This window comes from Anopheles bellator, chromosome 2 (assembly GCF_943735745.2).
Source record: "Anopheles bellator chromosome 2, idAnoBellAS_SP24_06.2, whole genome shotgun sequence".
NCBI classification, from domain to species: Eukaryota; Metazoa; Arthropoda; class Insecta; order Diptera; family Culicidae; genus Anopheles; species Anopheles bellator.
The window spans coordinates 49,179,432-49,195,616 of NC_071286.1; the positions used below are offsets into that span (position 1 = coordinate 49,179,432).

General features: G+C 38.7%; 2 protein-coding genes across 2 annotated transcripts; one reads left to right on the plus strand and one right to left on the minus strand.

Moving 5' to 3' along the window:
* Window positions 1-235: 235 nt before the first annotated feature.
* Window positions 236-8,373, minus strand: LOC131211660 (protein Malvolio). Its single transcript, XM_058205233.1, has 12 exons — window positions 7,914-8,373; window positions 5,054-5,238; window positions 4,816-4,980; window positions 3,426-3,564; window positions 3,204-3,359; window positions 2,968-3,126; window positions 1,443-1,655; window positions 1,180-1,375; window positions 1,082-1,109; window positions 893-1,008; window positions 737-828; window positions 236-665 (listed from the first exon to the last, which is right to left on the minus strand). Exons 1-12 carry the CDS (start codon window positions 8,124-8,126, stop codon window positions 585-587), a joined length of 1,743 nt encoding a protein of 580 aa, XP_058061216.1. The 5' UTR covers window positions 8,127-8,373; the 3' UTR covers window positions 236-584.
* Window positions 6,119-7,236, plus strand: LOC131211661 (uncharacterized). The gene is made up of 2 exons (XM_058205234.1): window positions 6,119-6,227; window positions 6,282-7,236. Exon 2 carries the CDS (start codon window positions 6,293-6,295, stop codon window positions 6,743-6,745), a length of 453 nt encoding a protein of 150 aa, XP_058061217.1. The 5' UTR covers window positions 6,119-6,227; window positions 6,282-6,292; the 3' UTR covers window positions 6,746-7,236.
* Window positions 8,374-16,185: the final 7,812 nt, after the last annotated feature.

Genomic DNA, 16,185 nt, shown 5'->3' on the forward strand with positions numbered 1-16,185 from the left:
TGTTAGTGGTGATCGAAGACAGTAGTAATTGTAGGGTCATGATGAATAGGGTAGGGGAGTGAATGGCTGCTGGGGGTTCGCCGATAAGCACTCTAGTACGGCGTATCTTCAGGAGCGGCCAAGCTGAAGTAGCTGGTGTTTAGCTACGAGGGGAGGTTCTGTTGTTAGGGGTAGACTATGTCGTTAACCACCAGCCCATATCCATTGTGTATAGCATTTTAGCATAACTCTTGGCATCTGACGCACACCAAGCCAAAAATAACCCTCGATCGTTCAGCCGCTCGATCTGACGTGACTAGATCGATGGCAACTTCCACTTAATTACATCAATAAATAACATCACACGTACAGGTTTCAACATTATTTATCATTTCATTATAAATGATTTTCAATTCTTCTCACTTTGTACAGATATAACAATGTAACATATGCACGAATTAAGAAACAGATTACTAACTATACCTACGAACTTAACCACCTACGAAATTGTTACAAAAGTCAACTTGTAGTTGATTGGGGACAGTTTCACTTTGGATAGTACCTCCACTAGTTGTATTTCGACTTTTGTTGGATTCCTGTATAAACTATGATTGATTGTCCATCTGTTCGCTTCTTATGTTTGTAACAAGCGCACCATTGTTATGCAAGATGTATCGTTGAATGATCTTAATATGAAAAAGAAATAAAAGATTTATAAGATTGACATTCACCGTGCGTCATTGGTATTGATATTTACCATATTTCCAGAAAACGATTGGTTACCCAAGACAGCTATCATGTGTAGAATAAGATAGGCATTGAATGCAATATAATACACTCCGAAACAAACTAAAACGAAGTTCACATTTTTAAATGTTAATTACATATAGCGTTTTACTATTGCATAACTTACCAACACCAACTATCATAATAGAAGATAATTTGACCTGCTCAAGACTTGCAATTATAAAATAAAGATTGATACAAATTACAGTAAAACTGAGAGTGATTGAAATTAATTTTTCATATCTGTACAAGGAAGAAAACGAAAGTATTGTAGAATAATATTACACTTTGAATCGGTTAACTGTAATCTACTTACGTTCCATTTACAAATTCTCCCATTAGTGCTATACACATTATGGGAAAGAAATTTTAAAATATAGTTACAATACTATACAATTATTAATTTACTCTTACCAATGCTAGATGTAAAAGTTACAGTCGGTATAGCAGCAAACGGAAGTTGCAATGCCATAACTGCATTTAAAACATCGTTCATTTTTGTAAGATCTTCAAGTCGACTGAAAAACGCTACATAGAAAGCAGGTATTATAGCAATTGTGCGGGTGAATAACACCCGTTTCCAGCGAATCCACTGCAAATTCAGAAAACCCTGCCAAATGCAGTAATATTTTATTCGATATCATCTTACTCAAACTAATATGCATAATATCGCTTACCTCCATCGCAAACTGCCCAGCATAGGTTCCTGTCATAGTAGAGCTTTGACCAGCAGCCAAAATGCCGATGGCCCAAACGTACATTGACACACCTCCGTAGAAACAGCCCAGCACTAAACCGGCTTTGTAAATGTTGATTTCTGCAGTAGCATTATTAGCAGTAAATGCAGACAAAATATCGTTCGAAAAAGATGTGTTAACACATCTATTGATCTGGAATGAGTGGAAATATTCATTTATATAATAATACTAGCAGACCCGGCGAACTTTGTTCCGCCTCAATGGCGATGAGCCCCCGGTGATAGAGCAGTTGGTAACGCTCGTCGTTGTCACGCAGCTGGCTTGTGTTCGAATCCCGATACCGATTTGACAGGGCGCAGGACCAACAACCCCGCTCGTAAAAACAAACCCCCGTTTCATGCTTTCATAAGTAAATAATTATCGATAAATGCTTCTTGATGATTAAAATAGCTTACCGAAATAAGCAAGTGCTTAAAATATTCAATAATATTAAATTTAAGTATTCAATATTATTTACGCGCAATAATTTGTTTACAACGCGAATGATAAAATTTGAAATTAAAAGTGGGCTGTCACATACAATATATTGCTCGGTGTTTCGCTATTTGTTTGGCGTTACGCGTGAGAGATTCGTCTCAGCATGAAGAAAATGAGAGCCTATTTGCTTTGGGGGAGGGCACGGTGCTAATGCGAAAAAAGAAGCCATCAGTTGTTTGCTGTTGCGCGCCCTGTTTGGTTTTAGTCGAGCAGCAGGAAGCGTGAAGTATTCTATCTCACTATGGAAAAAAATCGTATTGTAACTGTGGGGCTACATCAAGCGTAACGTAATGATTTTGACATTAACGATTAATGCCAAACTGCTGCGGCGCTGTCAAAACGTTTACGGCTCGCGCGAGGCGTAAACCCGAGCGTAATTATTTTTTTCATACGCTTTGCTTACAAACAGAGAATAATTTATGTTTTTATTTGCTGGTATAGCAGCAAAATCGGAAAAAACAGATAAAAAAATTCAGAAATCAATTAATTTCTCTTCTATTTCTATTTTCTTGGACCAAAAACACGAACGTAAACACGTTTCACGTTTCGTTTTTATATTTTTGCTGCCACACGAAGCGTAAACGTTTTGACATTACAAATTAATTTTACGCTAGTTTTCATGCTTCGTGTAGCCCCCTAGTAAGATCATTGTGACGCGACCGGAGTATAAAAAGTGTCTTATTGCCTTCTTTGGGTTCTAAGCTACCTCCCTACCAATTTTTAGCCAAATCGGTTCAATCGTTCTTGAGTTATAAATTTGGTTACGTACGTGACTCACACGACTTTCTTTTATATATATAGATTAAAGATTAAATATCCATCACTCATCCATCACTCATGGCTTGAACGAACGTTACACAAAAACGTTATCGTTCCATTAAAGCTATTTATTTGTGTTGAGTTGAATTTGACAGCGTAAATATTGCTTTAAAAAAACGTCTTTGATACTGACTATATTCATACTTACCACATCTTGATTTGTTTCTCCATAAAGATCGTGTGCAAATACCGCAACCACGAAGACATTTATAATGAAAGAAACCAGTAACGCAATCGTTGCCTCAATAAAGTAATACCGATTAGCATCTTTCACTTCACTAGGTTGCTTGCGGTCTATAACTCGAGACTTGTATTGAGCATGTAAAATAAAATTTGATTTTTAATGTACTTCAACAATTGGAGTTCCATCTGTGTGATACCCACCTTTACGAGAGCTGAATGTAAATATAAATTGTGAGGCATGATGACGGCCCCAATTATACCAACAGCCTGTAAAAGCGTACCTGGTCGATAATCCTTTGACCATGGTATAAACATTCCTTTGATAACCTCGTTTTGCGGCGTTCCACTAATAATATACTGAAACGATAAGCAAGACATTATATTTAAGTTCATAACAAATTTTACACGGTATGTTTTTTCTACTTGATATCCAAATGATGCGGCCATTGTAGTAATGAGGAAACCGAAAAAAAGCTCCAATCTCCGTAGCTTATATTTATCCAGAAATAGGAATGACAATGTGTCAAATACTGTAATAAGCACTCCAACGTAGAGAGGAATCCTATAAAAACGCGTATGGAATAATGATATATAATTTTTAATTATCAATTTTTTTTTTCGATTAATCATATAATAATTAATTAATGTTGTTCCGTAAATATACTACATAATACCATCAAACATAAATCATATATTATATCACTTATATTTGCATCAGCTCCGAAAAATGAGACTTGGATTAATGATGTTGATGCTTCTTTCAAGATGACAACATGCACATGCGTTTTCGTGAAATCAGCATTAGCAGAAAGTTCTACAAGCAACAAGTTCAAGTAATTGTTTGGATAGACATCACAAATATGCACAGCGAGAAAGATAAAATCTGTAATTCGTATCACTACATGGTGAATTTAACGTGTTGCTTAAACGTTGTTCACGCGTTTATTAGTTGCAAGATTCTGTTTTGGACTAACATCAGTTTTGTGACAAATAATCGTATATGTTGCATCACATCAACATCATCATTAAGATTTGTTGAATAATATGCCCAACAAATTAAATTTAAGCATAGCTTAGCATTTAGCATAGCTTCAATACAATCAATGCTCGCTGTACAGGACTCGAAATCGCCATCGTGAATCCTCAAAAAACCTTTGCTACTCCTGAGCAAACGATATCACGCTGGACACTGCTGTTACTATTTGATTGCTCCGTTTATTTTTAAATTGAAATGAGACTCCTGTAGAGCAAGACAAAATCATTGTTATTTTTTGTTTTGTGCCCATAGTTTAATTTTTTGGGAATATGTTTTTATTTCCGAACACAAAGCACTAGCCAGGGAAACATCACAAATATACAGTCAACAATTGTGCTAATTGATTATTGATGTTGAATAGTTACTTTTAGATTGTTCAGTTACGTTACTTTTAACGTTGTTTGAACGTTATTTAATGTTCAAACAGTGAAGGCACAAAATTGCAACAGTTGCATAACATAATACAAATACGACAATAATACAAATTATTATTTCCAAAGAAAAACAGTTTTGACTGTTTCTTTTCTTTTCTAATGATTAATAAGAGAAATATATTATGGCTCCTCCAAAGTTCATCTGTCTTGCTGCACCGATTAAGTGGTTTGTATGAGAAAATGTCAGCTTGAACCCTGAGAGAACATTAACTTAAGTGTAAAGCATTAAATTGGGGCCACATACGGCTCTGCGCGTTCTAACAATAATAAATAATAATACAAAAAATGTGTACATTCTAAACAATAATGTTTGAAGATGTCAGATGTCGTAAAGCGTAGTTACCTTTTGTATGAAAGTAAATAGATGGCTATAGCGGTACCAATCACCTCCTGCATATCAGATCCAATGATGGCTACCTCTACCATTAGCCATAACAAAAGCCTGGGTACGGTTTTATACTGCCGATAACACATTTCCGCCAAATGCAAACCTGTAACAACTCCAATTCTGAAACGGTATAACGTCACATAATATTGTCATGCCATAATATGTATGTTGTTGGAAAATGAAATCTACTTACTTCACAGCTAAACGTTGCATGGCTAAACCCAACAAAGTTGCTGCGAGAAGAACCCATAGCAGGCTATACTTGGCTACAACTCCGCTCTGCAAATCCGACTCTATGTTTCCTGGATCTAAATAAGCGATAGACATAAGAAATCCTGGCCCAGTAAATGCCCATAGTTTACGGAAGCTGAATGCGTTCTGAAAGCAAACATAAGTGAAGAAGCAAACATAACTTGGGATTTTTGTATTAATGATAAATGTATGTTATTGTAGCCGAAGCAATCTTAATTACTACACTCAAATAAAATGACCAAACCAAAATCAGTACACTATGTCAGTACATCAGTACAGTCAGTACAGTAGTACAAAATTCTTGTTCTACAACAGCAAATAAGGTAGATAGGTTGTTCCAATACATCGGGAGCCGATGTTCAACAAGAAAAAAAACAAAACTAGGTAATTATACGACATTAGTCACAATTCATTTCCATAATTTTGAATATCACAAAAAACTGACTGGTTTGGCTGTAAAGGGTTTTTTAGTAGGAATCAAACACAGTAAACTTTCCCAGTAATTTAACAATTGATTGCTATCTGATTATAGTTCTTAATTAGATGATTATCTTCAAACATGGATAAAAGCGTGTTGCAATGTGGACTGTAAAAAATCATTCATGCGACTGTGATGAAGCAACTTTCAGATGTTTTCAATTATACCTGTGTTAAGATTGTCAAAATGTCAAACGTTGTAGATATCAAAACGTTAAACGTTCGTGCGTTGTGTAAACACCCGAACAAAATCGGCACTCAATTTCTCCATACTGAGACCAAAAATCTCACGTCAAATTGTTTTCTCGCCAAGGGCCAGAAAGAGAACGCGACAGCGAGCAATATTTTCTCTCGCTGTCACGCTAATATAGCATCCAGTCCGCCACTCAAACGACAAACTGTTGGAAATTTTTGGTTCAGTGCAAAAGCATAAACGGATAAAGGCCAGAAAGAGAGCGCAACACCGAGCAATATTTTCTGTCTTATTCGCATTGATGCGGCACTTCTCACGGACCATTCCTAGTTGTCAAAACGGTCACTTCAATTTTCTATGTTCCTACGTTCGACGTTTGTTTAGAAAAAGTTATTGTGCGTGAAAATCGTGTTAAATATTTAATTTAAAGCAACTGATTATCACGGTAAGTAACAAACAGTGAAGTGAATAGTGAAAGTGCATCTGTTTACATTTTCAGCCGTGTTTACAATGAAGAAACGACTGACCATCCCATTGGATCGCTACCATGGACAAGACGGTCCAAGACAGCGACGGAACACTTTAAACAGAGCGCGCTATATGGTGAAGAAATGCTTGGAAGCTGACGCAGAAAGGGTCGATAGTGTCGCCGGACCTTCCGGCATTTCCGATGTTCCTGCTTCTGCTGTTGCCGTAGACGTTCAGGACGTTCCTACCACCGCGGCCGATGTTCCGGAGATTATCGAACAGACCGAGTTAGAAGCAGAGTCAGAGGACGACGACACAGATGTTTCGTTCGATGAAGTTTACGACGAGGATCTGTCCGATGAGTTCGACGGAGAAGACGTGGACCCGGAAATCGTCGAACAAACCGAACCCGAAACCACCGATGAACGTTTCCGGCACGCTCTGAAGGAGTGGTTTTTCCTGAACAACGTTCGGTCGGTCAACACGTTCTGTTAGCAAATCGACTTTGGCCACAATATTGCTGACCAGGGACCCTAGCGAGGACCTTTCCGAGGAGCTTGGATTCATCGTATCTGCAAATAAATCCAATGGTGATAGATTGAACGATAACGGCCCGTTATTCCGATACAACTTAATGTAAGTATACTCACATATTATGCACGTATCAAATGTATCAAAATACTAATCGATGAATTCAAAACTTTTTACATGTTTACGGTTTGCTGGAGAACAACAACTACGTCCACTTTGTAACCGGTGTAGGCGTACGAAACACAAGCACGCAGGAGAAAAACAAAGAAGCCTGCCACTGAATGCCAGCGATGCAGCGGGAAATTTTCGATTCATCGATGTATAGCGTAATTTTCAGAGTTAGGGATAGTTACGTGACGTTAGCACTGGTGACGTAGTCATAGAGTTAGTGTAAATGAAATAATTATAGAAAACTTGTAATTTAAAAACACTTGGCGATAAATACAAAACATTGTTTACATCGGATTGACAGTTGAATTTGAGGGAGAGGATGAGAGTGAAAGAAAAATATATGAGACCCGCTCACGGAGCGCTCACGGAGCTAGTGAGGCGGATTGGGATATAAACGCGATTTTTGGGATATAGAAGAAGGAAAGTGAGCCGTTATATCTCAATCCAGCCATAGTGAGAGAGGTTGTCTCACAGGTTGAGATCTGGGGCCAGAAAAATGAAAAATTGAGTGACTTTTTTGTTCGGGCAAAATAAGCACCCACATTTGAAAGTAGTGGTGAAGTGAAGTTTCGAACGAACTTTGTGTTATCAGTCTCTAATGTCGTTTCAGCACGCATTGCATTCACTACCAAAACCATCAAAGTACAACCACAACGTCGTAGCCAGTTCACGTGTTAGAACGCATATTTTAGTAAAGCGAACGCAATCGAACGTTGATATTAATGTTTACATCACATAATGTACTTTAGGTAAACATAAAAGAAATTCGCGCAACATAAAGCAATACGTTTCAGAGGCGAATGAAATAAAACTTTAAATTAAACATTAGTATGGCGGATTACCGGGCCATTAATATTACTGTATTATCATACGATTTCAACGTCCCGATACGCCCCTTAATGAAACGGTTACGTGAATTGTGGTAGATAACACTGTTCGCAATACATGAACTCATTTTTACCGATTCAGCTGCAGCAGGTATAGTAACACGGTTTCCACTGTAGTAGGAACTGAGCTCATTATGCAAAGAAGATTCTTCCGAAGGTTCGAATAAACTTTTCGACGAACTTGGCGTTGTTGATGTTGATGAAGATCGACTACTGACTCCTTCAACAGCGTTTGCAATAGTCGAGCTTGAGGATTCGAAGGATGTTTGGTCTCCTGTATTGTTCATTTTGGAAACTAATGCTTTTGTGCAAATATAAACTTCCTAAATTGTCTATCTATCTAATTACGATATTTCAGATGAACCAGAAAAGCTAAGCAACAACACGAGTAATATATCTTACTAATGTGTTTAGAACGAATAACTAACAAAAAATCTGCAAACACGAATCTCATTAGTTATAGGTATTACAACCAACAAAGCCACTTCTTTTTCATTTACGCTGTAAGCCGGAAGAGGCTTCACATCTCTTCAACACGAGTTCAAAACAACACTGTCAAATTGTACTTATTGGGTCTTATCAAACTAGCATGCTCGTATATTTTCGTATAACATCAGCTTCATGGCTTCCAAACGATTTCGACCAATCAGCTAACGTTCGTCAATCCACGACGTTCGTCAAAAGTCAAACAAAATCTCCCATAAAAAAGTTCTAACAAATTTTGACGTCTTGATGTTTCGACGGCGTTTCTTTCGTTTCTAGCAAGTCCTGAGGAGAGACATACCGTAACCGTTACCGTATGTAGCTTAACAATGTGCAATATTTCGCAGCTACTACACAAACAGCTGGCTTTCAGCAAAGATTCTCCGCTTCAGATACAAAGTGTGCGGTTCAGTATTGAACTATACGATCAGGAGAGAGAGTCTAACTGCTATAAATTTCGATTCGATTTCGTGCTTTGTTGACAGGTCAAATCGCCGTACGTCAAATCTGAATCAGCTGTCGTTTGTCATATCAGTCGCAAGAAAGGGTCTTTAGAGAAAGCTAGAGTACCGATTTTTGTTTTTTTGTGTTTTGAGAGCGACCCAATCTTATATTGCATTCGATCTGATATTACAACAACGTATCCGTATCAACCAACTCATATCCTTCAATTTTCGGTAGATGCAGCATCCTGTGCTCATTATTTCAAAGGTTTCATTTTCTACTTGGCGTAAACAGAAAATCTATTCAAGGCCAGGCCTTAGAAGGGGTTGGCATCTCTTGCTGCTGAGCAGCGGCTAACCGAGACAACCCGGCAGGCCGCTGAACCGAACCGAACGTATTCGTCCGATGGTGCCAGGCAATCGGAGGCGCCCATACCTTTACTGCAAGAAAAGTACGCCGCAATAAGCGGTAAACTACAACCTACTAGCTTTTCAGTTGTAGAAAGCAAGCTCATTTGTACAATGTCTGTAAACATAGGCACAATAATTCCTGCTATATGTATAACAATCATACAATAATATAAGATCCAATACTGATCGAATAAAGCACGATGAACAATCGTAATTGGTTCCCCTTCGTGGCCCAGGTATACTGCTGATTAAATAAAGATCAGGATAGCTGTCAGAAAAACGATTTCAAAAAAATTAAATAAAATGATTTATGTATTACAAAAAAATCCAAAGCTTAATTGACAATTGATAACTTGGAACTACAACTAACACTAAACACATATGGCGCAGAAGGCATTTAAAGAACGAAAAACACGAATATAACATAAATCAAACAGTTACTAAGAAGTCATGAAAGCAAAACCATCAGGGAATCGGTTCATAAAATTGTGAGAGCTTTCATGAGTTTTCACAGCTCGTTGGTGCGATTCTAGCAAGATTCTGAAATATACAGAAACATTCCTGTATTTTTCACTTACGTTAGCAATTTCGAATCACCAATGCAACAAATTTAAATTACATTTATATTTAAATTACAGCTTGCAAACCTTATTTTTCATTCATGTTTCCTTCGTTTTAACAAAACTCTGGGATAGTTGAGATTATCTCAGTTATTCGTCAAATACGCGTATATTTCATTTCAATACACCAAAATCATGCGTCATTGCAAGTATGCAACATGCATGACAAACACCAGCATATCCATAATATTTTTTAAGTAATCAACGTGATGTTTGTTTGTTGTTTGTAAAAGAAGTATTGCAACTGTTGCGAGTAGAAAGTAAGACGATGTATGGTACTAAAGCATAAAAGAATAGTTGAGCGTTCCAACCTATACCGAACTAACAAGCATAAGTAAGCAGCATTATTGACACTTTTCGGTACATCGACATATTTATATTTGTTCTTCGAACTTATGAAAGAAACTGGCAAACTCACGAAGCTGGCTTGAGGACAGAAATGCAAGAATGCTTGTATCAAAATGCAAATGTTAAAGAAAGAAAGATATAAAGAATTGCAGTAAGCTGCGATTCTGCGCAAACTGAGCATTGACTCTTCTGGTCGCAGTATTGTTTTCTTCGACAGAAATACTGTATGCTTGTTGAAAGACTTACAGTCATATGGAAGAAGGAAAGAAACCAGGAAGGTATTGCAACCCAGACACCTATTATTGCATTAGAAAATCAAATTCGAATTCGTAAATTTGTGTTTGTGTGATTATTGCTCTAATTGAAGACTTTTATCATAAGAACAAAACATCTAGTGTTCATGCATAACGCACAAAGGATTTGCTTTTACTGTGACCCATACTAAAAATGTTTTTTTTCGAGGTGTAAACACTGAAGGAAAGCCAGTGGCCACGCATGTTGATTAAACCTGTAATCTAAAATCCTTGCCATCTATAGACAAACTTATAATATACAAAAACTGCACTTTAGAAAACAGTAGAGCTGAAGGTCAACTTCTATAATTCATCAGTGGTTATCAGCAAGTGAAAAAACTGTGAAGGGTTTCTGTAGGTACGTAAGTGAACTAACCGAATCTGTAAACAGTAAAAACCTGCCGAATTGAATGGAATTATTTGTGTCGTAAAATTGTGTGGCTTGTTCTAGTTTCCTGTAGCATTTCTAGTAAGTATAGGTGGTACCGTTCTCTTAGTGTTCTTATTGTGACCATTGTTTAGCTATAGATGAAGCGATTTATTGATTCGAATAACTGCACGACTTCAAGAGCCGGTTAGTCAGATACACCTGATGTGCATTTGCTCGTCAGATTTTGAGTGAATTCGGCAAGGCACAACCTACCGGAACAGTATCGAAGGTATTGGTGTAGATTTATAACAAGTCTTTCTTTTTAGTTTGTGTACGCGTTAAAACGATTTTCAACAATTGTGAAACGTGCAAAGCTTGTGAAACTGCAGACTTTTTTGTCAATAATATTCCTCAAAAGGCAAATTTTGAAAAAAAACGTAAAAAAATTACATTCACCAAACATAAAAAAGTACAGCATATAGTTATTAGCATGCAGAAGTGTACACAAGCAAAATATTTTTACCAATATCAACCTACATTCATTTCGTTGATGTTCGCCAATGTATGGCTAGAAGAATGTCCTGATGATGATGATGTCATCGTGACGAGTTTTAATGCTATAGAACTAGAAATTTTATGCATACGGCTCTATCCGTTCTTACAAACGAAAAGACGTGTTTTATGTGGCCTTTTTAAAGCTTTTGCTTTTTGAACTGAAATGTTTATTAAAATTATAATACATCTAGCGAGAATTTATTCTTACAATCATGATAACGTTTTATAATGTATTAATATGCTACAATGAAGAAAGAAGTAGTGACTAATATTTGATTTTACTTTAAAACTGGTTGATTGACAGCAATCTCACTGGAAGCACATTAGGAAACATTTGAGATGTAACCTTCAATATGTTCTCTAGTATTGAGGGTGTTATATCGCTGAGAAGACCTGTTACAAAAATGGATTACGTTTTTGGTTGAAATGCTAGTAAAAATTTATCAAAAATGTAAACTCTAATGAAAGAACAAATGAAAAAGTAAATTAAAAAAATGATATATAATAAATCAGTGTAGGTGTTTTTGGTTGTAGGTTGATTTTAACCCCCGCTGATATAGCAGATGGTAACGCTCTTCGCTGTCACCGCAGCTGGCCTGGGTTCGAATTCCGAGACCGGTTGACACTCAACCGGCCATGGTTTCGACTCTCGATACCGGGGGGTTGGCGCGTGGCTAACAACCCCGCCCGTAAAAACTGTTACGGATAGCACCAGAGATATTAACAAAGTCTTTGGTGCAGGCAAAGACTGCACAGCGGTTGTAGCGCCAAAGAAGAAGAAGAAGAAGGTGATTTTGATTGGTAACCACGATCATAGGTTTCCTAATTACCTAATTGCCACACGACTTACAAACTATTAAAGTTTCTTCTTCTTCATATTTGGCGCTACAACCGCTGGGTGGTCTTAGCCTGCACCAGAGACAATGTTAATCTCTGATGCTCTCTGTAACGGTTCGTTTTTACGAGCGGGGTTGTTGGTCCTGCGCCTACCCTCTATCATGTCAGTATCGGGAATTGAAACCATGCCCAGCAGCGTGACAGCCGTTCCCGGGATTCGAACCCAGGCCAGCTGCGTGGTAGTGACGAGCGTTTCCGAATGCTCTATCAGCAGGATCAAACACAAACACAAAAGGCACATTTTAGTCTAATATTTTTGCATTTCGAATTTGACATCTAATATGAATTTCGAATTAATAAACGAGATACGTCTTTTTATTCGTATTAACGTTAGTTATTTGAAAGCATTTCCTCCAATAATTTCTTCTGGGCTCAGATATTAGTCTGATATCAGACACGTAGTACATATAGTATACTAGCAGGTCCCGGCGGGCGTCGCCACGCCTCATTCCATCCCCATTTCTAAAGCATCCAGTGTTTCAGAGGATCGGATTTCCTGGTGACGCATCCGATCGGTTTCCTTTCTCGCCTCCCGTTATTCCACCGTTTCGGACGATCGCGCTTCCCGGTGATGTATCCGATCAGCTTCTCTTTTTATTTCCCGTTACTCCTCCTGTTCAGACGATCGGGCTTCCCTGTTATGTATTCGATCGTTTTTTCTTTCCTCCTCCCGTAGCACCTCCTTTCAAGATCAAGATTCCCGGTGACGTTTCCGATCGGCTTCCCTTCCCACTTCTCATTGGATAAATGTCAAAACACGTACCAGTTGAATTCGGCTCAAATTGTTTGAAAAATATCCGAGTTTAACTGTAATGAACCTGGATTTTCTATGGGAGACCCCCTTTGTAAAGAGGGGAGCGGTTTCAAACATTCACTTAAATATTTCCCCTTCCCAATAACTCCCATCTGCAGAATTTGGTTCGATTTGCTCGAAAACAACCCAAATTATACTCATACTTAATAAAGCTTTACTATACCATACGTTTGTGTTTGCGAAAGAATTTTTAACATCTGAACATGTTCATGAATTGTAACACTATGTAATTTTTAAGTGGCTTTTCTGCATAAGTGGCTTCTTAGTGGCAGGGGTCTAAAGCGTACTATGCCTTTTCCTGGGCATGCCATTCGATGTCTAAACCAATTTTCGAACATTGGTTAAGTCACTTTGAACTATCAACTTACAATCAGCATGCTTTAACTGGGGAAAAAATTTCTGGCCTAATGAATCGCTTGGAAGATTCAACTACGATTATGAAAAGTTCATTAAATAAACATTAAGAAACTGACAAAGGTACTATAGTCTAGGAATGCATTTCTGGTATGAAAAAAAGAATTAACATGAATTAACATGAACATTGAACATGGCATGAAAGAATTAATAAATAATAATTCAATTCAATAAATTTTGCGCTTTGAATAAAAACATCATTTTATGTTTTTAAATACGCACCATTATTCAGTATATTTAGTCTCCCTGAACGTCAATACACTTGTTCCGACGAGTTTCCGATCAATATCATCCATGAACATCACAGAGCATCTTGAAGGAGTACCAAATACGCTTCGACATGAATGCTGTGTATTTTCCAACAATTCGAACTGATGGAATTGGAAGTCATTTCGAAGTAATCCACAAACAAAATTCCTTTCGCATCCCAAAAACTGAACACCTTCTGGGCCAACTTTGGACAATACCTCGTTCGGAGCCGAAGAATCAGGTTCGCACCATTCTTTAGCCTCTTGTTTTGATTCAGGATCATGGTGATATACCCAAGTCTCATCCATAGTGATGATTTAGTGCACAAAACCCTCTTCATACTTTCGAAGAAGCTCTAATTGCTGGGAAATTTGTATTCGAATGCGTTTTTGTTCAATGGTAGCAAATGCGAAACGCATTGTGCACAGAAACAAGATACTTCAGTCAATATATTGATTACACTGCTCAATGAGATACCTAGGCCTTCTACTAAATCTCTTTCAATAACTCAACGATTTTCCAATACGATATCAGGCATTTTTCAAGTGTTGCTACCGTTTTTGGACGTCCTTGACTTGGATCGTCTTGAAGGCTTGTACGACCACTTTTAAACTCAGAAACCCTGCTCAGAATCATAACTATCCTCATTTGAATGGAGTGCAAGTATCGTCCAAACCGCCCCAGAACACAACAAGAGGCTGGAATGGGTATGGTCTTTGTATTTTGGGATGTGCATGTTGTAATATTAATAGTTCTATTCGTTTATTTAGAGATCATTCATCTGAAATTCTAACAAAACGATCCAAAAAAAGACGTCAAAAAAGTTCTTCTTCTTATCCGTCTACAACCACCGTACGGTCTTGGCCTACGCCGTGGGATACCTCCACAGTTCGCGGTCGAGCGCCTTCGTCCACCACATCTGAATACCGGCCGATCTCGCGTCCCAATCTCTCCATGTCACACAGGTCGGCCTCACAGGACTGTCCCTCTGGTCGGCCTAAGAGGACTTTACAGGTTGTTTCGTCGTCCGCCATTCCCTTGACATGCCCAGCCCACCGGAACCTGGCGAGATGCACACGCTGCACGACAGGAGGTAGTCGTACATTGCCTACAGCTCGCTGTCATAGCGGCTCCTCCATTGTTCCTCCTCACACATGGGGCCAAACATCAATCTGAGCATAGTCCTCTCGGACGCGGCTAAGAGTGTTTCGTTAGTTTTAGATAGTGTCCATGTCTCAGATACGTATTTGAGTACTGAGATTATGAAGGTTCTGTATAACCGCAGCTTCGACCGTCGCGACACGAGATGTGAGCGAAACAGCTTCCTTAGACTGTAGAAAGACCTGTTGGCTGCTAGCACCCTGGCGCGAATCTCCTCAGTTATGTCTTTGTTGGTGCTAACCTTTGACCCTAGACCTGTGGATCCGTAGCGCACTCTGTTTTCTTCAAGTTCACGTATTTTTAGATCTTCCCACAATCGCTTCTTTTTCTTATGAACTTGTTTCTCTATTCTCCTGAGATTCTTGTACTCCCTTACGTTGTCCCGCGTCCTGCGTCTGCCTATCATTGTTTTGTACGCAAAGTTTTTTCGTTCCGTCACAAGTCGCAATGTTCTTAGAGCGTTACATGCCTAAACAGGTAGTAATCCGAGTTGGTGTTGGCCCCTCGAAAGATTCTGATGATTAACAGACTCGATGTCAGATGTCACCGATCAATCAATACGTGATCTATTTGATTGGAAGTAACTCCATCGGGGAACACCTACGTAGCTTGGTGGTGTCTTTTCGCTCAAATTTGGTACTTCCAATCACCAAGTTCCGTGGGGATGCAAAATTGATCAATCTGCAGCCATTGTCCTTACTTTCTCTGAGTAGACTGCGAAGACCGGTGTATTGGCGGTACACCGGCTCCCTACCGACGTTGGCATCTGTCTAGTTCCTTTTGGAGGATGCCATAGAAGTGGTCTTTCGCCTCTTCAGTTTTGCCTTCGGTAGGGGCGTGATGGATCCCCGCTGATAGATCAGTTGGTAACGCTCGTCACTTTCAACGCAGCTGGCCTGGGTTCCAATCCCGGGACTGGTGTCACTCAACCAGTCATGGTTTCGATTCCCGATACTGGGGTGACAGGGGGTTGGCGCCCCTGTTCAACGCCCTCGTCCACACTAGTGAGCCCTCGTTCTCGTTAGTGAGTGTTCAACGCCCTCGTCCACCAGTGAGTGAAATGACAGTTCATTTGTTTGCTTTGATTTTTCAGTTTCCTTTCCTTCTCTTTCTATTGCCATCTTTGTCAAAATCTGATCCGCTGTCGAAAAACTAGCCATATTTTTGGAAGGCAAAAAAAATTTGCCGAAATTTGCCGTAAACTGTCAATTGAAAAAAATACCCCCGAAACGGGAAAATATCCCGTAAACATAAGGCGCTCAAAAGCAACTCAAAGTAACTCTCGGAA

What these genes read in the sequence shown, in the direction of transcription:
- LOC131211660 (XM_058205233.1), bottom strand. Translation starts at nt 8,126, where the DNA reads ATGAACAATACAGGAGACCAAACATCCTTCGAATCCTCAAGCTCGACT. An exon ending in GAGAAACAAATCAAGATGTG is followed by an intron (nt 1,656 to 2,967) that starts GTAAGTATGAAT and finishes CACTCATTCCAG; the next exon opens with ATCAATAGATGTGTTAACAC. An exon ending in CTGGGCAGTTTGCGATGGAG is followed by an intron (nt 1,376 to 1,442) that starts GTAAGCGATATT and finishes TGCATTTGGCAG; the next exon opens with GGTTTTCTGAATTTGCAGTG.
- LOC131211661 (XM_058205234.1), top strand. Translation starts at nt 6,293, where the DNA reads ATGAAGAAACGACTGACCATCCCATTGGATCGCTACCATGGACAAGAC.